Raw genomic sequence first — 26,497 nt, 5'->3', positions numbered from 1 at the left:
CGGAGCTCCAGGCTTATTGGACAGCAGTCACGGGCCCGTGGTTGGCCAACATTAAGTTCAGGGACACAGGGGTTTTCCTCCTGTGCATTGTCTCAGGCTTTTACTCTCGCCCCATAGTGCCTGCAAGCTGGAGGGATACTGATTTCTAACTCCATTCATGGTCTCTCACATCCAGGTGGGGGGATTTTCAAAAAATGGTTGCTTTAAAGTTTGTGTGGCACAGCCTTGGGAAGGATGTGCGAGACTGGAGTGCAGCCTGTGTCAGCAGGCGCAAGTTAATGTCACGTTCAGGCACAATATGTACCTTTTGAGGTATCGGAATGATGGTTGACCATGTAAATCTGGTCCTAGTTGGTCCTCTTACCCCCCGCCGGAGTTTCACGCATCCCCTCACCATGGTGAACTGTACCACCAGGTGACCAGAGATTGTCCCTCTAGCATCGATGACGTCTCTGGACGTGGCTCAGGTGTTTACCTAACACCCGGGTTGCTCGGTTCAGTACTCTATCTCGTGTTTCTTCCGATCGCAGTCCCCAGTTCATGTCGGACCTCTGGGCCGCATTGGCCCAGAACCTCGGTATTAAATTGCATCGCACCATGCCCTATCGCCCACTGTCCAATGGCCTGTGGTTCTGGTTTCACCGCTCTGAGGGCCTCCCCGACAGACAGGTGTTGGTACAACGGTCTTCCTTGGGTCCTACTGTATCCCAGAGAAGCCCCAAAAGAGGACCTGCAGTCCTCTACAGCTGAGGCCAGGTTATTTTATTCCTGACACTACGGCTGTCTGCTGGGTGCCTCAGCAGTATTTTGTCCTCCTCAGTAAACTCAGTTCTTTTATACCTACTCCTACCTCCCATCATGGTGTATATCACTCGTGGGTTCCAGTTGACCTACGTTCTATCTTGTTTGTTTTCGTCCGCCGTGATGCACATCAACATCTCCTTAAGCCCCCTAATGATATCCTGTTCCAGGTTTTGGAATGGGGAGAAATGACTTTTATTGTAGATAGGAAGGATAAACCTGAATGTATTTCTGTAGATCACCTTAATCCGGCCCACCAAGACCTGGATGGCTCCACTACCATACCCTCTGCATCATGACATGACCCTGTGCAAGTCAGCAGATCTTTGGACGTGCCAGATCCACCTGCTGCTACTCCAACTAATCACATAGGAGCCGAGCCAAGCACTTGTACAGGCTCCAGACAGATTCTCAGTGCTAGTTTTGGTCAGTTTTGGGGGTGGGGGGTGGTGGTGTAGCATAATGTAATGGGTGACAGATGACACATATTGTTCATAATAGAAACTGTTCTACATAATTCACAAACACCGTCATTGAGTTGTGCTACATTGTGAAACAGCGTCTGACATGATTGCATCAGTGTAAGGCAGCTGCTTTTGGTTTTGCTTGTAATGGGCTAATATGGACTGTGGGCCAAATGACTGTTCTCCTGGGCCATATGGGAGCCATACGGTCCTGCATTGGTCTCTTTCCACTAGCAAGTTGCTGGATAGTGGTGAGCAGAGCATCGGCTAGTTGTGTACCATGTCATCACCTGCTACTGCTACCTGGGGAGGAAGGTGTCAGAGGTAGTCCGTGGTCGAATAAACCGTGCATATGCTTGTCTTGGATGTTTTTCTTATGAACGCAAGGCCATTTTGGACTTTGGTACTGTAGAATACTGCAAGTTCGGTTCATTGGTGATACTGACAGCGGCGACGCTTCGTGGGCACGGTTGTTGTGTAGACGTTGCCTGTTGAATCTACCCGGGGAGGGGATGCTGAAGGCGGGGTGGCAGAGAGCAGAAGTGCGGCAGGTGTGTTGGAATCCGTGCTGGGTTGGAATCAGTGCTTCTCTCTGATTTTCACTCCCAGAAAGACAAGCTGGATTGTGTTAGGCTTCATCTGCACCGACACATAATGAGGAACTGTTGTGTGCTTGCTCTTGTAGAAACATGGCTACAGGACAACATCCCATGCACCATCAATCTTCAGGCCAGGAACTGGGCTTTATTTTTTTGTGACTGCATGTTTTTCTGCTATAGTAATTGGTTATGCTCTGCTCTGTGCTGTGTGTGACTGTGGGTACTAAGTTTTGCAAATTGGCCGCGGAGGAATGCTGATTCATTTGGCTGTGTACATGTGTATTGTTGAATCACAATTGGTACATGGAATGTAGGAAAATAGATGGTTATGCGGTAGGGAAGTTCTTGGCAGTTTCTAGAATAGGTTACATGGTCAGCACAACATTGTGGGCTGAAGAGCCTGTAATGTGCTGTAGATTTCTATGTTCTATATTCTTGTTTTCAGATGTTTTTATTGTGAAGCAACATCAGCTTAACCACAACCGACAATGTCCTAAAGTACAATGCTTCTTTTTCCTTTTCTTTCTTGTAACAACATAATGAAAATCAAATGAATGCATGTATAGTAAACAAGCAAAAAGCAAAGGAAACCCTACCACCCCATCTCCTTTCCCCTTCCCAGCCCTACCCTCCCCTCACTCCTCTCGTATGTGCTCTTTAGGTCCTACCGCCCCCCCACACTTAGTTCAGCTGTCAGTCTCTTCTAAATACAACAATAATGGTTGCCAGATTTTTTCAAATTCCTTGAGTCTGTCCTTGATAATGTATCTTATCCTCTCTAGATGCAGAGTATCCACTAATGCAGCCAGCCATTGTCAGAGTGATGGAGTTCCCTCCTTTTTCCAGAACATCAGTATGAGTTTCTTTCCATTAAGTATGCCATAGGACAGGAGTTGTTGCTGGGTAGCCTGGAATTTATTTCACCTGGCAGAAGTTCCAAAAGTTATTAAAATGGGGTCTGGTATTATCTGAACCTTTAGTATCTTTGATAGGACCTCAAATATTTGCTTCCAATACTCTTGTATCCTGGGACATAAAGCATAACTATGTAACAAATTTGCCTCCGAGGACTTGCATTTCTCACACATTGGGGACGCCTCTGGGAATATTTTATGAATCCTTACTTTTGAGTAATGTAGTCTATGTAGGGTTTTAAATTGTATTAAATAATGCCTGGCATTGATGGAACAGGAGTTAACATACTCCAAAGCCTCATTCCATATCCTCTATCTCTGTACCCAACTCCCTTTCCCACTCTTTTTTAATATTATCCATTGTTGTATGGCAATTGTTTTGTATGGCATCATACAGATAGGCGATGATGTGTTCTGTCCCTAAACAGGATCTTAAATGATTGTCTAATTTATCAGGTTCTGCTGTCTCAAAACCAGAAAGATGTGATCTTATATAGTGTCTTAGCTGGAGATACCTGAAAAAATGACTCTTGCAATCCGAATTTGTCCTGGAGCTGCCCAAAATGACGCAAACATCCCTTGTATGTATAAGTCTCCAATGCTGCGTATCCCTAATTCTCGTCATGCATCAAAAGCCCCATCTATACACGAGAGAATAAAAGAAGAGTTCGCTGATAAATGTTCTGAGTTTCAAATGCTTCCTCATTTGTCTCCACATCTATATGGTGCTATGGATAGTGGGACTGCCTCTATACCAGGCTTTATTTAACCAAATAGGGGACATAATCATTGCCCCTATGGAATATGGTAGGCAATCCTCACACTCCATCTGCAACCATCCGGGAAGTACAACTGTATCATCTATCCAGTATGCTATATGATTAACGTTAGCAGCTCAGTAATAAAAAAATAAAGTTGGGTAGTGCTAGCCCCCCACTAGTCTTATTCTTGCAGGGATGTTCTTTCCTAGTTCGATGGGCTTTATAATTCCATATAAAAGGTAGAATTATTGAATCTAATCCTTTAAAAAAAGGTTTTGGTAAGATAGCGGGGCAGGTTCTGAAATAGATAGAGCAGTTGGGGAAGAAAGATCATCTTGACTGCATTTACTCTACTCACTAAAGAAATTGGGAATGTCTTCCAAAATTCTATTTTCTTTTTAATCTTTTCAATTAGAGGGATAAAATTTGCTTCAAATGGAGAACTGTACTTTTTTTGGTTATTACAATTCCAAGGTAAGTAAACTTCTCAAGGGTTATTTTGAATGGAAATTGTTTAAGCTCCTCCTGTTCTTCTACTCAGTATGTTCTATGTTCTAAACTGGAACTTGAACTTTGGGAATTTATTAGCAGCCCCCAGTAATTAGTGGTGTTATTTAACGAATAGTCAATGCACACTTCACTTTGTCCCTCATAGTTCCCCAACAGATACAAAACAACGAACACAGAAGTTCGTTGTAGTGTTGTGTAGAGAAGTGGGAGGAAGTAGATGGGATAATAACTGAGACATTAATAATCATTTGGATAATTTCAACAAGTATATGTCATGAACTCTGTCTCCCACTTGGGGGTTGCGCAGTCAGTCCGAAGCAGGGCTTGTGAACACATTCTGGGATCAGCAGCCTTTGCATTTTACTGAATTAACTTTTTTTTTGCAATGAATGAAACATAACCTGAATTTTATTGATTGGGTTATTATTGCCACGTACTAAGGTAGTGAAAAATTTGCCTTGCATGCAGTCCATACAGATTATTTCCTTAGAACAGTGAATGGAAGTACAATATTGTGCTGAAGTCTTGGGCACATATACAGTATATCGCTAGGGTGCCTAAGACTTTTGCTCAGTACTGTAGTACAAGGGAAAACAATAACAGAATGCAGAATAGGGTGTTACAGTTACAGAGGAAGTATAGTGCAGGTAGATAATAAGTTGCAAGGTCATAACGAGGTAGATTGTAATGTTAGGAGTCCAACATATTGTACTGTAGTCAGGAACCATTTACTCGTCTTGCAACAGTTGGATAGAAGCTCTTCTTAAGCCTGATGCTACATACTTTCAATCTGTTGCACCTTCTGCCCGATCCTGTGGAATGCTCAGGGTTAGCAGGATCTTTCATTATGCTGGTTGTTTTTCTGACTTCCGAGCAGTTTTGGGCCCCTTATCGAAGAAAAGATGTGCTGGGTCCAGAGGAAGTTCACGAGAATGAGTCTGTGAACGAAAGGGTTAACATATGAGGAGTGTTTGATGGCTCTGGGTCTGTACTCATGGAGTTTAAAAGGATGAAGGGGGATCTCATTGAAACCTCTAGTGAGGTAGAGTCTAGGACCAAAGGGCACAGCCTCAGGGTAGAGGGACATCCATTTAAAATAGAGATGAGGAGAAATTTCATTAGCCTGGGGGTGGTGAAACTGTGGAATTGTTTACCACAGACAGCTATGGAGGCCAAGTCATTGGGCATATTTAAAGTGGAGGTTGACGGATTCTCTATTAGTAAGGCCACCAAGGGTTATGGGGAGAAGGCAGAAGAATGGGGTTGAGAGGGAAAACAAATCAGCCATGTTGGAATGCAGAGCAGACTCGAGGGGTCAAATGGCTTTATTCTGCTCCAATGTCTTATGGTCTTATGAACCTGGCACTGTGAGACTCCAGCTTTACAGCAATGCACTCTAACTTTCTCATTCTTGGGTATCACTTCCCCTTGCACACATCAACCCTCCTCTCCCCCCCCCCCACCCCCCACACCTCCTTTCGGATTCCAGTGGCTGTCAAAGATTGCCAGGAAGCTGACACCTAGTAGGCATTGAGGAGAAGCAAGTGTGTGTGTTTATGAATGAATGATACCCTCGGCCCAAACTCGACTGCATGTGGAGGGCTAGCTCTTGCTTATAGTCGGGTTATCAACATTTATTGTCCACATTGATTTATGACGTTCAAAATATGCATTCATAATTCTTTTGTAGTCAATGACTTTCATATATACTGTATATATGACGATGCCATTGCCATCGCCCTCCACCTGGCCCTAACCCACCTGGACAAAGAAGACACGTACATTCGAATGCTGTTGATAGACTTCAGTTCAGCATTCAACACAATCAATCCTCAGAAACTGATTGGAAAACTGAGCCTGCTGGGCCTGAACACCTCCCTCTGCAACTGCATCCTAGATTTCCTGACTGGGAGACCTCAGTCAGTCCGGATTGGAAGCAGCATCTCCAACACCATCACACTGAGCACGGGGGCTCCCCAGGGCTGTGTTCTCAGTCCACTGCTGTTCGCTCTGCTGACCCACGACTGTGCTGCAACACACAGCTCGAACCACATCATCAAGTTCTCCGATGACACGACCGTGGTGGGTCTCATCAGCAAGAACGATGAGTCAGCATACAGAGAGGAGGTGCAGCGGCTAACGGACTGGTGCAGAGTCAACAACCTGTCTCTGAATGTGAACAAAACAAAAGAGATGGTTGTTGACTTCAGGAGGACACGGAGCGACCACTCTCCGCTGAACATCGACGACTCCTCCGTAGAGATCGTTAAGAGCACCAAATTTCTTGGTGTTCATCTGGTGGAGAATCTCACCTGGTCCCTCAACACCAGCTCCATAGCAAAGAAAGCCCAGCAGCGTCTCTACTTTCTGTGAAGGCTGAGAAAAGTCCATCTCCCGCCTCCCATCCTCACCACATTCTACAGAGGTTGTATTGAGAGCATCCTGAGCAGCTGCATCACTGTCTGGTTTGGAAATCGTACCATCTCGGATCGCAAGACCCTGCAGCGGATAGTGAGGTCAGCTGAGAAGATCATTGGGGTCTCTCTTCCTGCTATTACAGACATTTACACCACATGCTGCATCCGTAAAGCAAACAGCATTATGAAGGACCCCACGCACCCCTCATACAAACTCTTCTCCCTCCTGCCATCTGGCAAAAGGCACCGAAGCATTCGGGCTGTCACGACCAGACTATGTAACAGTTTCTTCCCCCAAGTCATCAGACTCCTCAATACCCAGAGCCTGGACTGATACCAACCTACTGTCCTCTACTGTGCCTATTGTCTTGTTTATTATTTATTGTAATACCTGCACATTTTGTGCACTTTATGTAGTCCTGGGTAGGTCTGTAGTGTAGTGTAGTTTTTTGTTGTTTTATGTAGTTCAGTGTAGTTTTTGTATTGTTTCATGTAGCACCATGGTCCTGAAAAACATTGTCTCGTTTTTACTGTGTATTGTACCAGCAGTTATGGTCAAAATGACAACAAAAAGTGACTTGACTTGATATAGGAAAACATTGCATTTAAACACTGTGGTTTCGTGGAGCCGAATGTGGAGAGTAGGCCTTCACAGTACTACGGTTTCTAATGTTAAGGAGTAGTGCTGATTGCCCTGGTCTGCTTTGTCTGCCTCCTGGTGAAATGGGCGTACACTTGATCCTGTTCTTGTTTCTGATGTTGGATTGAGATTACACTGAGCTAGTTAAGTACTGCAAATCACTTACATGTGCTGTGGCTGCAGTTACTGACTTTGTGGTTAATCAAAGAAATCCCCTCCCAGCCAGCAACTGTGATACGAGTATTTTTTCAAAGCTGCATATTTAAAAGATCTGGATCCTTCCCTCCTACAATTTAAAGTGGTTCATAGGGCTTATATGGCCAAGGATAAGTTAACTCATTTTTATATGGCTATATCTCCCTACTGTGATAGGTGTAACAATGGAGAAGCTTCATTTATTCATATGTTTTGGACATGTCCAAGTCTTGGAAATTATTGGAAGTATTCCAAACTTTTTCTGTATTCTTTAAAGTAAATGTTAAGCCTAATCCTTTGACTGCCCTATTTGGGTATTGTTAGAAGGAAAGATATCATCCTGAAGACATCTGATCTGCACATTCTTGCTCTTATCTCTCTTATGGCTAGGAGGGTGCTTTTGTTTAAATGGAAGGATGCTGTTCCACCTAATTGTGCTCAGTGGTTATGGGATGTTATGGCATGCCTAAAATTAGAAAAGATTCGTTGTTCAATTTCTGAATCTAACCAAGACTTTCAAAATTTGTGGGGACTGTTTTTAAATTATGTTTATAATCTTTGACTTCTTGTTAAAGTACAGAAGCTGGTTAATAGCATATTTTATTATCTGATAAGGTTTTCTTTTTCCCAAACAGCTTCGACTTTGGTAGTGGGTTATAGATTTTTTTAGTATAAAACTGTTTATATTCTAATACACAAATTAATCTAATTTATATGAATGTAGAGTAAAGAGTTTGTTAATGTGATTCAATATACTGTATCTGGTATTATTATATTTTTTCTTTTGTTTCATAATATGTATTCTCTTGGACTCTGTATTTTTCTATATAGAAATCAATAAAAATATTAAAAAAGGTCTGGATAACATCACGGAAACAGGGCCTGTCATTGAGTGGACTCTGACTGTGCTGTAAAACTCCAGTAACTTTCTATCTGGTCACTTGGGTATCCCTTATGGTCTAGAATTATCTGTTACTCTGCACCGTGAATACGGAATGTGAGTTAGGCCCGGGGAGACCAGGAGTCAGGGATGTGGGGATGTTTGTCATGAAATAGTACAGCATGAAAACAGGTCCTTCGGCCCAACTCGTCCATGATAACCAACCTGCCTACCTAACCTAGTCCATTTTGCTCGTATTTGGCCAGTATCCCTCAAAGCCTATCCTATGCATGTGCCAAATGTCTTTTTAATGTTATTTCTGCGTCTGCCTCAACCATTTTCTTGGGCAGCTTGTTCTGTATACCCATCACCCACTGCGGGAAATCGCTAAGGTCCCTTTTAAATCTTTCTCTGCTCACCTTAAGCTTTTGCCCCTGCTAGTGTCCAGGACTGTCCTGACAAGCTGAAATTCACAAGTGAAATTCACTAGGTTTCTTCTAAAATCAATGGGTGACTGAAAAGTTGTACTTAAGTGTAACAGGTTAAAAAGTAAAATAGATATATGGAGTAATGTCCAATCCTGAAATCCTGCATTTTGACACCACCAAATTCCCAATGATGCCGGATTATTAGAGTTTTACCGATCATCTCAAAGGAAATAATCATGTATATTTAGACCATAAGACCATGAGACATAGGAGCAGAATTAGGCCATTCAGCCCATTGGGTCTGCTCTGCCATTCCATTGTGGCTGATTTATTCTCCTCCTCAATCCCATTCTCCTGCCTTCTCCCCGTAACCTTTGACACCCTTACTAATCAAGAACCTATCAGCCTCCACTTTAAATATACTCAATGACAGCTGTCTGTTATAATGATTCCAAAGATTTACCACCCTCTGGCTAAACAGATTCCTCCTCATCTCTTCTGAAGTGACCTCCTTCTAGTCTGTTTCTCCCCCATCGAGCTTGTACAAAAGGAAAAATGAATCAGACTGTGAGCATGGTGTTACAGTTACAGAGAAAGTGCAGTGTAGACAGAGCAAGTTGCAAGACCATAATGAGGTAGATTGTGAGATCAAGAGTCCTTCTTATCGTACTATGGGACTGTTCAATAGTCTTAGAATGACAAGAAGGATTCCTGATCTCACAGTCTACCTCCTTACAGCCCTGCAACTTATTGTCTGTCTCACTATATTCACAGTCCGATTTCTTTTTCCTTTTATACTACATCGATGTACTTAGATACTGAGTGATCTTTGGATGGCATGCAAAATTTGTCACTAACTCAGTACATGTGACATGGTAATGCCTTGCATTCATGTTGTATTTTCTTATGACATCAAAGAAGGCCAATCTTCCCATTGAGTCCATACCTGCATTCAGATTTTCCCCAATTCCATTCCTTCTCTATATCTCTGCAACCTGTACCTTCACACGCTGATTGTGCATCTTGTTTCTGGTGTCTCCTATCTACACAAGGAGTGACATGCAGTGGCCATTTGACCTTCCGACATGTGGGAGGAAACCAGACACCTGGGGGAAACCCTTGCAGTTGCAGGGAGAACGTGCAAGCTCCACCCAGTAGAATATTCCTGAGATCAGGATTGAACATGGGACACAGGAGCAATGAGGCACCAGCACAATCACTGCACCAACGTGCCTTTTCTTTTCGTGCAGTAATATTATATTTTCCAGTGTACAAAGCGGTAGGTCCAAAAACTAGGAATGTAATGAGACAGATTGTGCTTGTCATTTTTGGACTGTGTTACACTCGATGAGCTGTGTATCTGTTTGCTGGCTTGCAGGGAGTGTTGTCGAATATTTCCTCCATCACAGACTTGGGTGGCTTCGATCCAGTCTGGCTGTTCCTTGTTGTCGGAGGTGTGATGTTCATTCTGGGATTTGCAGGATGTATTGGTGCTCTGCGGGAGAACACCTTCCTTCTCAAGTTTGTAAGTGAATAATAACATTATTAGCATTCTCAGCACAGCAGGAGGCCAGAGTGTCCCGTGAATCCATGCTAGCTAAAGGGGGTATGGCTTAATCCTTTGTATAAACTTGATACTGTAGCACCAAAGTAAACAGACTACTTTCTCCATGCCCCCCATTTCCCTGAAGCTGCGTAACCTACCCACTCACATGCCAATCAACTCCCCTTTGATTCTTTTGCCTGTAAACTATTCTGACGGGTAATTTGCAGTAACCATCTTTGGATGTGGGAGTGAACTGGAGTGCCCTTGAGGAAACTGATGCAGTACACAGGGAGAACAAGCAATCTTCACATAGAGGTCTAGAGGTTAGGAATGGACTTGGCAAGTGGATCTATGAGACAGTTGCATTAACATGCTCCAGTCCACGAGAGTGAGGGAGGATTTAAATGAATACAAAAGGCACCAGTGTCTGAAGTCTCCTTAACTCTGTTCTCCTGTTTTGAAACAGTTCTCTGTGTTCCTCGGCGTAATTTTTTTCCTGGAGCTCACTGCGGGGGTGCTGGCTTTTGTCTTCAAGGACTGGATCAGAGATCAGCTCAACTTTTTTATTAACAAGAACATTAGAGCCTATCGAGATGACATTGATCTGCAGAACCTCATTGACTTCACACAGGAATATGTAAGTCACCGGGTAGCGAAAAGGTCTTGAATGAGAGCCACTTAGTGTGGCTAGTTATTAGGGGCAATCAGAGGACAGCTTTTCTGTTCACAAAACTTTACCACGTTCACAAAATGTTACCAAGGGTATGGAGCTTAGATTGTGAAGAGATGACAGATACTAAATCATAGAATACCACTGCACTGAAGAAGACTTATGGCCTGTCATCTGTACTAGCTCTTAGTGGAGGAAAGCTGTTAATTTGGTTCCCCTCTCTTCCCCATAGCCCTCTTCTCTTTCAGGTACCTGTCCAATTCCTTTTGAAGGCATTGATTGATTGTTCTGGGGTGCCCTTGCAGGCAGTGAGTTCTGGATTAAAAACAAAAAATACTATAGACACTCAGCAGGATAGGCAGCATCTGTGGAGAGAGAAACTGAAATACTGATTCAGAACTGGGAAAATGGCAAAATGAACATACTTGCACGAGTTTGATGGGTTCTTGATTAGTAAGGGTGTCAAAGGTTACGAGGAGAAGGCAAAAGAATGGGGTTGAGAGGGATAATAAATCAGTCATGATGGAATGGCAGATGAGACTCTGGGCTGAATGGCCTATTTTTTCTCCAATGTATGTCCAATACATTGTGCTCTTATGAGGGACCAAGTGAGAATGTGAATGCTTGGTAGTCTTAGCTGATCTGTCTGAATGCTTCAGATCAATACCCTTTCATTGGAACTGGAGAAGATAAAGAAACAAAATCAACTTTATTATCACTGGCATGTGTCACGAAATCTGTTTTCAAATTAATTTTTGTAAATGAAGGGCAGAAAGGATGGGGGTGGGGCGCAGAAACAAGCTGTGCTGGAAATGCAGAAGTAGGTGGTTGCTGGAGCTATGAAATAAGAAAGAAGCCTTTTATTTCCAATCTCCAGTGACTGTGGCATTTCTCATCTTGCACAGTTGCAGCTTTTCTTGTCTCTGTAATTTAAATGTTTTCTTAATTGTCTGTTTTCAGTGAAAGGTTGTCGATCTGAAATTAGATCTCTCTGTCTCCATGGATGCTGCACGACCTACTGACTGTGTCTGGCATTATCTGATTTTGGATTTCCATCATCTGCAGTTGTTGATCGACGGAAGCAGGCTGCACTGAATGTCTGTTGTGATTTGATAAGCATTGATCATCATCGTGGAATCATAGAATGTTTATAGCATCAGCCTGTCACATCCATATTAATCGAAACCTGGTTTGGGCACAGTTTTTCAAATATAACCAAGTCAGGTTTTAATGAAGGGAGGGTTTCTGCCTCTCGCACTCTTAGAAACATAGAAAACCTACAGCACAATACAGGTCCTTCAGCCCACAATGCTGTGCCAAACTTGTACGTACTTAGAAATCACCTAAGGTTACCCATAGCCCTCTATTTTTCTAAGCTCCATGTACCTGTCCACAAGTTTCTTAAAAGACCCTATTGTGTCCCTCTCCACCACCATCACCACTTGTGGGCATCTTCGATCTCCCACTGCCTCTGGGTGAAAAATATTTCCTTATCATCCCTCTATTGTTTCTGTCAGATACTTAAATCTATGCATCTACCTTCTCTTGTTTTTGGCCATTCTGCTAAGGAATTAAATACTTGCTTTAGCTTTATTTGTCATGGGTGCATTGAAACATTAGAACGTACAGTGAAATACACCATTCGCGTCAAATCAAATCAGCGAGGATTATGCTGGGGGTGCCTCACGAGTGTCGCCACGCATCTAGCACCATCGTAGCACGTCCACAACTTACTGACCCTAGCCCGTACGTCTTTGGAATGTGGGAGGAGACCGAGCATCCAAAGGAAACCCAGGGAGAACATACTCATTCCTCACAGGATGCAAACAACAGGAATTCTGCAGATGCTGGAAATTCAAGCAACACATAAAAGTTGCTGGTGAACGCAGCAGGCCAGGCAGCATCTCTAGGAAGAGGTGCAGTCGACGTTTCAGGCCGAGACCCTTCGTCAGGACTAACGTTGACTGTACCTCTTCCTAGAGATGCTGCCTGGCCTGCTGCGTTCACCAGCAACTTTTATGTGTGTTCCTCACAGAATGCGGTGGGAATCGGTGATCGTTGGCACTGTAAAGCGATAGCACTATTGGCTATGCTGAAGTGCTGCCCTAGGGGAAAGGTCTTTGCAATTTTATACCCTACAATCAATCTCTCTACTGCCTCATCGGTTCCAAAGAAAATAACCCTAGCAGCTCCAGTTGTTCTTCATAGGTGTAATTTTCCAGGCCTGGCGTTCTAAACTATTGTCCATGTTTAGATTTATACTTACACATTGATTGCAAAGTGAAATGCTACAGGTACAGAAGGGTTTCCTGCAGTGTGTCTGGTGTGAAGCTGATGGTTTGCAGCCAAGATAATCAACTCTTCTCTTCCCATCCCCAGTGGGAATGCTGTGGTGCTCACAGCGCCGACGACTGGAATCTAAACATTTATTTCAACTGCACAGACAGCAACACAAGTCGGGAACGTTGCGGTGTGCCCTTCTCCTGTTGTACCAAGGACCCCACGGTAAGGGTTTCTCCAGGGTTAAGCAGCAAGGCACTCCTTCCAATCAACAGGGAGGTTATTGAAGATTTACACAAAAGATTGTTAATGCCGGAGGTTTGAGGGTCAAGAGGGTTGAGAGCTTTGACTTCTTCTGAGTGAATATCACCAATAAGTCTGTCCTAGTCCAACCACGTGGACACCGTGGCCAAGAAAGCTCACCAGTGCCTCTTTGTCCTCGGTAGGCTGGAGAAACTCAATGGCTCGGGCAGCATCTGTTAGCGGGTGGTCGGGGAAGGAATGTCAATGTTTCTGTAATATCTGCAGCATTTCAAAGAGAAACAATGACAATTCCTTTCCCCTTGCAAATTACTGACTTCCTCCAGCAGATTATTACTCCAGATTCTTCAAACAAATATACTGCATCAGCTTGCATTGATATAAATGATTGTATGGTTTTTCTCACAGGCAGGCAGTCAAGCAAAATGCAAGATTAAGGGTTCAGCATTGCTTGGTCTTGAAGGTGGGCTCACAGGATGGGAGGATGAAAGGGTGTGTAAAAGATAGTGAAGTTTAGGAAGGAAATACCAGAGTTTTGGACCCAGCCATCTGAAGGCATATCCACCAGTGGTGGAGTGATGGGAATTAGAAGAGTACCGAAGGGCTAGTGGTGATTAGAGAGGCAAGGGCATTGGGGCTGGGCTGTGTAAGGCCAAGAGGAGTTTTAACAGCAAGACAGAGGCAGTGAAACGGATGAAAACGAATTGATCAACAAGATCAGAAATTTGCCAGTTGAAAGGTAGACACAACATGGGTCAGTCAGTCAGTACAGGTGTGAAATAAGAAAAGTGGAAATACAAAGTAAGTTCTAACTCGAGGATGAAAAGAAATTGCCTCCATTTCATTGGCCCTAATGCCCCCCCACCCCCAGGCGTCTTCTGCAAGCTCCACTGCTGATCCTCGGGCTCATGTTTGAGATCCAGTTACAGCGAATGCTGCATGTCCTCTGACATCGCTGTCTGCCCTCATACTGACCCAGCATGGAGCAGCACAACCTGGGAACAGGCCCTTCAGCCCACAGTTTCTGCGCTGTCCATGCGGCTGGTTTAAATCACCACTCAGCCAGGGCCTGTTGGTTCAGGACGGTAGCATGGAGTTTGAGTTTTTTTTATCAGACGTACTTTATTCATTATATGTACAGTAAATACAATCAGTGCATGTCTGTCTACATTCATTGTATTATTAATTGAGTACACTTCCTTACAATGCATCAGCACCACATATGTTTCCTCCTTAAACAATATATCAATGAAGTGTTTATGAGGCTGTTACACAGAGTCTTGCCCTTCAGTGTCAAGTGGAAATTGGACTCAGACTTGTAGTTCTCCCTCACCTAGCCTTTGCATGGGCTGCACTGAGCTTCAGTGTGTTCTTTAGCATGTGGCTCCTTCGGTCTGGAACGTAGATTTGCATGTGGACATCTCACACTGAAGGGCCGGTGTGTCTTCGATCCTCCAGCAGCAGTTGTTATATCTCTCAGTATGTGTCCCTGGGATCAGTCTGTAGATTAGAGTCCCCTTTCTACACCTTCTTGAGATGAATATCGACAAACAGCCTTCCATCCCTTGGCAGACCTTGGCAAGTACTAGGTGGTTAGCGATAGTCTCGTCCAGGCCACAGCCATCCTGAGGGCAGTGTCTGCTGGGAGTGAGGCTCCATCTGGACTGGATGCATCTTGAGCTGCTCGGCCACGTTGGAAATACACTGTTTATTAACCGTGCGTGACACTGGTTCGATGCAACACCATTTGAGTTCATGTTATGATGCAAGCAGATTTGCAGGTTGTTGTCTGCACACACAGGTTGATAGAATCTTCTATAAGTTACCCAACAATGTCAACATTGGCTAATTGTTTTGTGTCATTACCTTCTTTCTTTAGGAAGATGTCATTAACACCCAGTGTGGGTATGATGTGAGATCGAAAGAGGTGAGTGTGAAGAAAGGAGACAATCGAGTACTTTAAAAAAAAACTAGATGAATAGGTTCTTTAAAGTTCACTGTAGGTTTCTGTGTGTCTTCCAGTATGAAAACAGGATCTTTGGCACAGCTGATCCGTGCCAAACTAGATTCCCATCTAAGCTAATCCTAGTTGCCCATGTTTGGCCCATATATACCTTTCCCACCTATTTCTGTGTCCAGGTATATTTTAAATGTTGTTAGTGTACATGCTTAAATCACTTCCTCTGGCAGCTCATTCCACATACTGACCACTCTCTGGCAGAAAACGTTGCCCTTCAGGTTCCTAGTAAACCTCTCCCTTTTCAGCTAAAACCTACGCCCTCTAGTTCTTGATTTCCTATCCCTGGGGGCCGGGGGGGGGGGAATGCATTCACCCTATCTGCATCCTCTCATGATTTTATGCATCTATAAGATTACTGCTCATTTTCCTGTGCTCCAATGGGGGAAAAAGAAGTTCCAACCTGCTCAACCGCTCTCAGTAACTCAGTTCCTTGAGACCAGCAACATCCTCGTAAATCTCCCCTGCACTTTTTCCAGATTAAAGGCACCTTTCCTATAGCAGGGTGATCAAAACTGAACACAGTATTCCAGCTCCAACCTCACCACTGCCTTCAACAGCTGCAAAATAACATTCCTAACTTCTGTAGTCAAAGCTCTGCCTGATGAGGATCTGTGTGCTGAAAGCTGTCTTTCCTACCTGTCTGCCTGCAATGCTGCTGTCAAAGTACCGTGTACTTTACTCTGAGATCTGTCTGCTCTACAGCACAACATAGAACCCTAGAGCTCACTGTGCAAGTCTTACCATCACCTGACTTCCCAAAATGACACTCGCTTCATTGGTGGCATTGTGGATAGTGCCGGAGGTGGTCTTGGATTACAGTGGTACCCTGATAGGATGCAGAGCTGGGCTGAGAAGTGGCAGATGGAGTTCAATCCAGACAAGTGTGAAGTGATACATTTTGGAATGTCAAACTTGAAGGCAGAGTACAAGTCAATGGCAGGGTTCTTAACAGTGTGGAGGAACAGAAGGGTCTTGTGTTCCATGTCCGCAGATGCCTCAGATTTGCCACATAAGTTGAGAGGGTGGTTAAGAAACTGTGTGGGTCTTCTTTAGTCAGGGATTGAGTTCAAGAGCTGCGAGATAATGTTGCAGCTCTATAAAACTCTGGTTAGATCACATGTATTCAGTTCTGGACACCTCATTTTAGGAAGCATTTGAGAGCTTTTGAGAGGGTGCAGAGGAGGTTAACGGGGATGCTGCCTGGATCAGAGGAAAGGTCCAGTGAGCTGGGACAGTGGAGGATGAGAAGAGACTTGATAGAGGTGTAGAAGATAAGAGGCTAGACCGAGTGGACCGTCAGCACCTTTTTCCTAAGATGGCAATGGCTAATATGAGAGAGCATCCTTTTAAGATGATTGGAGGTAAGTATGGGAGGGGTGGGAACGTTTAAGAGACTCTTGGATGAAAGAAAAAGAGGGCTATGTGGGCAGGAAGGATTAGATTAATCTTGCTATATGTTGAAAGGTTAGCACAGCATCTTGGGTTGAAGGACTGGTACTGTGTTGTATGTCCCTTGTTCTAAAATGCAGTACGTCACACTTAACTGCATGTGTGGGAGATTCAGTTAGAGTGCAGACACTTCAGGTGGCTCTATCTGGTAATTCCAGAAAACCCTGTTGAGTGGGAGCTGTCTGGTAATTGAACAATGGAGCAGATCGTTGGAAGTGATTGGGACTTATTTAGAACCCTGTCTTCGGTAAAAGACATTACAAAACACAGTCGTTAATCTCTCAGACATTAGTACACATGACCGTGGAGAACTCGCACGCAGCAATTTCCCTGGAACTTTATAAATGCTTCATCTAGTGTGCTCTTCTCCTTACAGGTCCTTGAGCAACAGAATTATATCTACACTAAAGGCTGCGTAGGGCAGTTTGAGAAGTGGCTGCAGGAGAACTTGACAGTAGTTGCTGGAATATTTATTGGAATTGCATTATTGCAGGTGAGAGTTATTTCTGTATTTTCCTAGCATTCGAACCTTACCATAGTCTACTCAATCTCTGAAACATTTCCCAACCATACATCCCTCTGAGCAGTGCCCCACCTGGTTTCCATTGTTCTACTGTTGGGGTCAAGGCCTACTCTCTGGGAGTCTAACCCCAAACCCCTGCATCACCTCTTCGAGATGTTCTTTGTCATCTTTCTTTTGATCAACTGTTTGGACTTTATTACGGTATATGAGAAACCCACTGATTCACAGAGCAAAACTACTTCCCTGTAATTCTTCCTACATTGCCAGAAAGACTCTACCACTTACTGGGTGCTATTAACAGCAGCCATTTAACCTTCCAATTGCATTCCTTGGGATGTTGGAGGAAACTGGAGCACCTGGAGGATACCAGTGGTCACGGGGAGAAAGTGCAAACTCCACACAGACAGTACCTGGAGTCGGATTTGAACCCGAGCCTCCGGCATGGTGAGGCAGTGACTTAACTCACTGTGCCACTCTTTTGCAGTTAGTTCTGCCTGTGCTTTGGCATCACATCATGTTTGCTAACCCTCCAACTGTACGATATGGGGGCTGATTTGTGATGGAGTCTGTCCTCGGCCTCCTTCAGTGCCAGGTTAAGGTTAAGTGCTAATCAGAGGAATATTCCACTTAATCCATGTGGGCTGACCCAGCCTAGAGGCATGACCATTGATTTCTGGCACCCACTACCCTCTGTCCCTTTTTCCTTTTTTTCTTTTTCTCTCTTCTGATCCCGGTGGCCTTCATCACCCAATCTCTTTCTTCTCCATCTGTCTATCGCCCACACATTCCCCCCCACTGGTTCCCCTCCCCACCTTCCTGTCTTTAAATCTATGCTCCACCTTCCACCTATCACCTCCCAGTTTCTCACATTGTGCCCAGGCTCCTCCCTTCCACCTGCCAATCACTCTGCTCACCTGGATCCACCTTTTGCCTGCCATCTCTTGCTCCACCCCTTTCCCCAAAACCCTTTTATTTTGCTGACTATCTTTTTCCAGTCCAGATGATGGGTCTCAACTCGAAACACCGACTGTCCATTTCCCTAGGCAGGTGCTGCCCAACCCACTGAATCCCTCCAGTGCTTTGTGTGTGACAGCTGATATGCAGTCACAGTTTGTTGCCATTGATTTGTAGCTGTGTGTGACTCTTCTAGAAAAAGTTAATTCCAATGTTGCATAATTTACACTGATAATATTTTTCACATTAATTTAATTGGAACATCTGGAAAGGAAAACAACCTCCCCTGGTATCTGGGTAGTGCAAGATAACATCCCTGTGGTTAGATAACATCAAATCATTTCCTTGTCACTTATAAATGACCTTAATTTTGTAAGGTTTTACAGTTCCTATATGCGGGAAGGACTGGGTTGCACATTATCTATTAATGTAGTTTTGTCATTCAGGCTTTGAAACTTACTAGTACAGGTTTCCCCCGCTACCCGAAATTAGAGCGTTCCTATGAAACCTTTCGTAAGCCGAAATGGCATAAAGTGAAGAAGCAGTTACCATTAATTTTTATGGGAGAAATTTTTGAGCGTTCCCAGACACAAAAAATGACCTACCAAATCATACCAAATAGCACATAAAACCTAAAAAAAAATGGCACGTACACGCATGCGCACACACCTGCCCGCGCAAGGCTTCATGGTCATTGTAGTCTTTCGCAGGGTAAACACAGGTTTAAAGCAGGCGCCTTTTTTTTTATATAAAGTAGAAATAATGAATGTACAGTGTAGTTTCACTTACCAGAATCGGGAAGATTTAGCCAAAAAATGATTTGTAGAAAAAAAATCGGCACGTACGCACATGCGCACACACCTGCCCGTGCAAGGCTTCACGGTCATGGTAGTCTTTCTCGGGTTAAACACAAGTTCAAAGTGGGCGCCTTTTTTTGTAAAAGTGAAAATCTTTTTCAGATTTCTTTCGGTTAGCAAAAACAGGTACTAGTGTAGGTCTTTCGTAAAAGTGAAGTGGTGTGAAGCAAACTTTTGTAAACCGGGGGACACCTGTATGTAGCTCAGAAATATACCAGCAAGGGTGAGGAGAAATTTCTTTAGCTAGAAGTTGATAAATCCGTGTAATTCATTGCCACAGACAGCTGTGGAGGCCAAGTCATTGAGTATATTTAAAGTGCAGGTTGATTGGTTTATGATAAGAAAAGGTGGTCAAAGTTTATGAGGAGAAGGCAGGAGAATGGGTTTGAGAGAGACACGATTGAATGGTGGAGCAGATTTAATGGGCCAGTTCAGTTTCTATGTCTTATGGGCTTGTGCTGTGACCTGATTCTGCTGAGCCAACACAGGAGTTCTTAGTGCTGTCCTCAGTGTATAAGTATGCCCTGTTTAAAGTCAAAGTCAATTTCTTTGTCATACGCACAAGTACACGTATGCAGAGGTGCAATGAAAGACGTGCTTAGAGCAGCATTGCAGGCACATAGCATTCACTAGAAAAGCCATTAATTCATTAACCGTTAAAACATAGATTGCACAAAATTCAAACAAATAATATACATTTTAGTGCAAAGGGATCAAAGTGATCATAGAGTTGCTAAACTGTAGTGATAAGGGTTTTGCTGGGTGGTTCAAGAACCAACTGATTGAAGGGAAGTAGATGTTCTTCATCTTGGTGGAGTGGACTTCAGGCTTCTGTACCTCCTTCCCAATGGTAGCTGCAAGAAGGTGGCATGGCCCAGATGGTAGGGTTCTTTGATGGATGTTGCCTTCTTGAAGGCAGCACATCCATTGGTGGAAAGGGATGTGCCCACGAAGCACTGGTCTGACTCCTCTGCTCTCTGCAGCGTTTACGTTCCTGCACCTTCAAGTTCAAGTTAATTGTCATTTAGCCATACATCTACATGTATACAGCGAAACAAAACAAAGCATTTGAATTGCCACATCAGACCATCATATCAGAGACTGATGCAGATTGTAATTTGTTTATTTTCATTTAGTCAGGGAGCAGTTTGTGCTCCAAGAAGATTGAGGTTTTTCACTTTATCTTGTCACCTTTACTTGTTGAATTGTACCTCTGGCCTTGGAGGTAGTTGTGCCCCGAAAGGTTAGTTTTGGAGGGAGTGGGATAACCACAACAGAGGAGAGGTATTGTCCTTCCTCAGTGGGGGCGCTGATGTCTACCAGTTGTCGTTGTTTAAAGTGCTCTCACCTGCTTTCTTAATTTGAGATAAAAGATTCAGAGGCAGGCTGCGGAAGGTGAGAGGAAATCTTCCCAAGCACCTTGCCCAACATTGGTCAAAAGCAGAACCACGACTTACCTCACCATTTCTGCTTCATCATCCAGTAAGATAACGGCCATTCAAATCTAGACCCCAACACCACTTCCCCACTCTCTTCACGTACCCCTTGATTCATTGTGATTGAAGTGTCTGACAGTATCCTCTCGTATGTCCTGCCGAAGGGTCTCGGCCTGAGACGCTGACTATGCTCTTTTCCATAGATGCTGCCTGGCCTGCTGAGTTCCTCCAGCATTTTGTGTATGTCACTCCTCTTGTATGTATTCAGATTGTATTCTCACAGCTCCCTAAGAGGAGAATTCCAAAGCCTCACCATCGTGTGTGTGTGTGTTTGTGTGTCTGTCTGTCTGATGGTGCTACTGCTGATGTTTGTGCTCACTAGCCTGGCTGGTACTTGAAGCCCTCTTTAAATAAGGAATAAAATTAGCCACCTTCCAGTTTGCTAGGACCTCACTTGTGGGTAACACTGGTATAAATAAATGCCAGGAACCTGGCAAACTTCTTTGTGTGTGTGTGCGCACGCGCACACCTATCTGTGCATCTGCCTCTCTGCCTGTGTACAGAATCTGACAAGCTGTTGGGCTTGCATGAACCCTGTGCTTCACAAAGGAACCAAGGCTCCATGTGATGTGCACTTTAAGATGTGGCTGTGTGCAGAATGCTGCATTAAGCTTCAATCTGTGAGCAACCAGTCCCTCAGCAGCTCTCCCATGCCATACGGTTGATTTTTTTTTGCTAAATTGCTGCTACTGCCTAGAAAATTAATCACTTGAACAGACCCCAGCACAATGCTGAAGGCTGGGCAGAAAGGAGATGCTGATGAATTTGGGCCAGTTCACTAACTCCTACAAAACCCATGTAGAATAGGGGCAAGGATACCTTCTTATTTTCATTGCTGGACAATGAGAAAGGATTGGGGCTTTCTAGAAAGTAAAAGTCCACATGATTGTGGTCTTTCAAGGGAATTAGTTGTATCAATGTAAGGTGTTTTTACTTGGTGGCAAAAACAGAAACGGGATCTTAAAACCAAATAGAAAATTCAGGAGAAATGCCTTCAACCAGAGGTCAGTTGCTTTTTCTTCAAACGACTGTAACATTCATGTTTGCCTGAAACTTTGTCTTCTCTCTCTCCACCCCTCAGATTTTTGGCATCTGCCTGTCTCAGAACTTGGTCAGTGACATCGAAGCGGTTAAGGCCAGCTGGTGACTCTGTTTTAGACTGTACTGCGGCAGGAAACACAGCCGCCCTTGGACTGTCAGCAGTGTGCTGAACCAGAAGGTTTTCCAGAACGAGGGTCGGGGGAGCGGGAGGGAGTGACGCACCTGAACATTCCAGAAATCGGTGTTTCTCTCCCACCCTTACGCTGCCTGACCAGCCTTCACAAAATGTGATTGTAGTGGAGAATATGGCGTCTGTACCTGCTCACAAACTGCCACAAGGAGACTCACAATGAGATGGCGCACTACCAGCCTGTCTCTCTTTCTGCAGTGTTGTGTGTGGACACTGCTGTTGAGTGTTGTTTCAGCTGAGGAGGGTCCAAGATTCTCACATGTAGATTTAATCCCTCCCTGCATTGGATCAACCACAGGAAACACCATTCTTCCCTCACCTTGTGAATATTCCCTCATAATATAAAAATATGGATTTGATTCGATGATCTGTAATGCAGGAGGCCATTGTGTCAGGAGCTGTCTGTTGTAATCCCTATGTCTACAACATCTTACTTCAGTGAACCCTCAGTCCTTAATATTCAAAACTTCTTGGAATTTGAGTCTAAACGGCTGTTTTCTGGGAAGCAAACTGAACTAAAAGGCTTTGACAAAGAAGTCGATGGCTGAATTTTGCCCATCTCTGCAATTGTGGCAGTGATTTGAACTTGAATCTCGGCTGTGTTGCCTGCAGCCTAATGGTATGGACATTGAATTTTCCGATTTCATTTAACTTACAGACTTGTGTTCCTTTCCCATTCCCAAAAGTCCACCCACAGTCTATCTCATTTCTACCCACTTCATTATGGAGATCCACCAACCACTCCCATCCGGATTTCCCTGCCCATCACCCACTTATCAATCAAGCTGGGTTTGACATCGAATGTAGAATAGTTCAGCACATTACATTCCCTTCAGCGCGTGACGTTGTGCTGACCTTTTAACTTGGATCACTATAACACTTCCCTCCTGCATACCTCTCCATCTTTCTTTCATCCATGTGCCTATCTATGAATCTCTTAATTGTCTCTAATGCATCTGCCTCTTCCACCACTCCTGGGAGCACGTTCCACACATCCATCACTAAATATGGAAAAAAAAATACTACCTCTGACATCCTCCCTTAACTTGCCTCCAAGTCGCCCTAAAGTTATGCCCTCTCATATTAACCATTTCTGGCCAGGGGAAAAAGGGTCTGGCTTCCACTCTGTCAATGCTTTTTATCATTTTATACGCCTCTATCACCCCACCTCTCATCCCCTTTCTCTCCAAAGGAAAAAGCTTAAGCCTGCTGATAAGAATGTGCTCTAATCCAGGCAGCATCCTGGTAAATCTTGTCTGCATTCTCTCTGAAGCTTCAATATCCTTCCTACAATACAGTGACCAGAACTGTGAACACAATGCTCAAGTTGTGTTCTAACCAGAGTTTCATAAAGCTGCAACATTACCTCATGGCTCTTGAACTCAGTCCCCTAACTAATGAAGACCAACACGCCATATGCCCTTTTAACCACCATATCAACTCGAGTGAGTGTCAGCTTTGGAGTTCAATGGACGTGCATCCATAGATCCCTCTGTTCCTCCACACTGCTAAGAATCCTGCCATTAACCCTGTAATAGAATCACAAACGTGAGAAAATCTGCAGATGCTGGAAATACAAAGCAACACACACAGAATGCGGGAAGAACTCAGCAGGCTGGGCAGCATCTATGGAAAAGAGTAAACAGTTGGCATCTCGACCCGAAACATCGACTGTTTACCCTTTTCTATAGATTCTGCCTGGCCTGCTGAGTTCCTCCAGCATTGTGTGTGTGTGTTGCATTAACCCCTGTAAGTTCGACTTTCCGAAGTGCATCACTTCATGCTTTTTTTTGGATGGAACTTCATTTGCCACATCTCAGCCCATCACTACACGATCCACTACATCACCAGCCTTCATATTATTTGATGGACTATCCACTTCCTCATCTAAGTCATGCAGAAATCTTTCCGATCTCCCCCACCCCCCGCCCAGTTTCATCCATCCATCTGACCTCCCTTATCTCATTCACCTGTCACCTACCAGCCTCCGTCTATACAGGACATCTTCCCTCTACACTTTCAGCCCTGATGCAGGATCTTGGTCCAAAAGTTTGGCCAACCGTTTGCCTCCGTATATGATACTCAACCCATTGAGTTCCTCCAGCAGTTTTTCTTTTATTGTTCTTGAAGCACAAAATGAGTTCCAACAGAAACACAAAGATGTATAATTATAAATATTATGACGGTAAAGCTCTGAAGTACAGGCAGAATTTGTACATTACGTTTCGTGTCAAATTGATCTTTAGTTTCTTGGCTGTTTTGTTCCTTCAGGCATTCCCGGTATGACAATGGTCTCTCTTGTATATAATCTGAACTGGTAGCAAGGACTCATTGTAAAAGGAATGAGTTCTCCCCGTGGTAAATATTCAGTATTATTGTGTCTAAGACAGTTTTCTTCTAGCACCTTGTTAATTCTGCTTGCACCCAGCTTCAGTACATTTGATGCCTAATCAGCATGCTTAATCTGCAGCTTGAGCAACGTTGCATGGAAATTGGTGGGAAGATGATGCTGGGATTGTCTTGCTCCTGCACAGGAGTTACAGCTCAGATCATTGTAATCTGTGAACACTAGTGAGATTCACAGCGGGAGAAGGTGCTGTTTCATCGAGACATCGTATCGTTTGTGGATGTTGGTAATCAACTTTGAAATAATAAAAAAATTCCTTTTGGTATATTGACGGATATCAGTGCAAGGTTTTTTAAAAAAAAGATAAACAAATGATCATTAAGATCTGTCACTGTCACAGTGAAGTAATTGAAATGTAATCAAATGATGGTGGGTGTCTGGACTGCACTGCCAGGAGTGCTGGAGGGGGCAGAATACAGTGGACGCTTTCAAGAGGATCTCAGGCAGATGAATGTGCAGAGAATAGAGGGGATAGGACATTGTGCAGGAATAAGGGATTAAATGTCATTAGTTTAATTAATTTGGCATAATTGTACAAAAGAAAACAGATGACATCATGTAGTGTCCAACACGTAATCTGGTGACGGCCTCTGCAGAAAGGTATTACAAGGATGGGGAATTCTAGTTATGAAGTGAGTCTGATTGGGCTGCGATGATTTTCTTTGGAATACAGAGATGGGGGGGGGACGTCTAATTGGAGTTGAAAGAGCGGAATAGAAAGGAAGAACCTGTTATTCTATGAAGAGATGCAGTGTTGCCTTTATTATAAAACTGTAGTTTACAACCTGATTATCCTCAACATAATCTGTATAGAAGTTCTATATTACACTGTCTCTCTAAAACCTACTTTTTGGTGAGGCTGAATTTGGAGTATTGTGTGTAGTTCTGGTCACCTACCTACATGAAAAACATCAATAACTTTAAGAGTGCACAGAAAATTTACAAGTATGTTCCCAGGTCCTGAGTTATAGGGAAAGGTTGAGTAGGCTAGGACCGTATTCCCTAGAGTGTAGGAGAATGAGGGGAGATTTCATAGAGATATACAAAATTATGAGGTGGGAGGGGTATAGATAGGCTTTTTCTACTGAGGTTGGGTAAGACTAGAACTTGATGTCATGGTTTAAGTGTGAAAGATGAAATGTTTAAGGGGAACGTGAGGGGGAACTTCACTCAAGATGGTGAGGGTGTGGAAAAAGCTGCCTACGGAACTGCTAGTCGCAGGTTCAATTTCAATATTTAAGAGAAATTTGGATAGGTGCATGGATGGGAGGAGAAATGAGGGCTATACTCTGGCTACAGGTCGATCGGGCTAGGCAGATTAATAGCTTGGCACAGACTAGATGGGCTGAAGGGCCATTTCTGTGCTGCAGTGTTCTATGACTCTTTGATCAAGCTTTCAGATGCCAGACAATAAATCCCACTGGAATTAAAGTTTACCCTGGTTTGGTGTTCTACAAATGAACTGAAGAGCATCAGTGATAAACTTGTCTTCTGAAATTCTGTTTGACTTTCCTTTGGAACTAAACACAGTTTAATGCTTCCAAAGGATAAGTTTCTATGGGAATCAGAATCCACATGCACAACTTAATGTGTGTAGCCAGAGGAGATACTAATCAAAGATGAGAGTGCCATTTAAAAAAATACTCGTTTGAATGCTGCAAAGCGTAAGATTTATCTAGAGTATAGTAGTTTGTAAAAGCTTAATTTCATGATATTATAATGAATCTCTATTTATTCTAGTGAAGACACTGTAAACTGTGATCTGTACAGGAATGCTGAGCCGGTAATGGATAACTGGGATTCTCACATTCAATTCCATATTTATAGAAATCCTGAAGTTGCTGTCAGTATCTTATGGGATTGATTTTCAATATATTTTTGCCCTAACTGAGGAGCCAGTTATGGGACTGAGCATTTATCTTTTCAGTTTAGTGAATACATTGTCTATGTCTGCACTAACAACGCTGAAGATTAAAATTGTTCAGAAAGAAAATAATCTCCAAAATTTTTTTTGTAAACAAAAGAGTTAAATGGAAATTGTTTCTTGTTTAGGCTTCACCTTGCTAGATCCCTCCAGAAGGCTTAGTGACTTGATGAGGTCTTCAAGTTAGTTAGGGTCTAGCAGGAGTAGATATGGAGATGCTCTGAGCTGTGGGAGTCCAGAACAGACACAGTAAACTGATAAATCTACCTG

At 43.6% G+C, this 26,497-nt stretch overlaps 1 protein-coding gene across 2 annotated transcripts in view; it reads left to right on the top strand.

Annotated features, from left to right (window-relative positions):
- tspan5a (tetraspanin 5a) overlaps window positions 1-26,227 on the top strand; it is a 104,745-nt gene extending 78,518 nt beyond the window's left edge. Inside the window, exons 4-9 of one of the 2 annotated variants that reach the window (XM_063046892.1) lie at window positions 9,988-10,134; window positions 10,622-10,792; window positions 13,205-13,330; window positions 15,246-15,293; window positions 17,212-17,328; window positions 21,747-26,227. In XM_063046892.1, coding sequence (XP_062902962.1) covers window positions 9,988-10,134; window positions 10,622-10,792; window positions 13,205-13,330; window positions 15,246-15,293; window positions 17,212-17,328; window positions 21,747-21,812 — 675 coding nt within the window. In that variant the 3' untranslated portion in view covers window positions 21,813-26,227. The remainder of the gene's footprint in view (window positions 1-9,987; window positions 10,135-10,621; window positions 10,793-13,204; window positions 13,331-15,245; window positions 15,294-17,211; window positions 17,329-21,746) is intronic. The other variant, XM_063046894.1, reaches the window with a different exon arrangement.
- Window positions 26,228-26,497: the final 270 nt, after the last annotated feature.

The sequence above is a fragment of the Mobula hypostoma genome, chromosome 4, assembly GCF_963921235.1.
Source record: "Mobula hypostoma chromosome 4, sMobHyp1.1, whole genome shotgun sequence".
NCBI classification, from domain to species: domain Eukaryota; kingdom Metazoa; phylum Chordata; class Chondrichthyes; order Myliobatiformes; family Myliobatidae; genus Mobula; species Mobula hypostoma.
The sequence above is the reverse complement of the archived record's forward strand: the minus strand, read 5'-3'. Positions and strand labels throughout refer to the sequence as shown.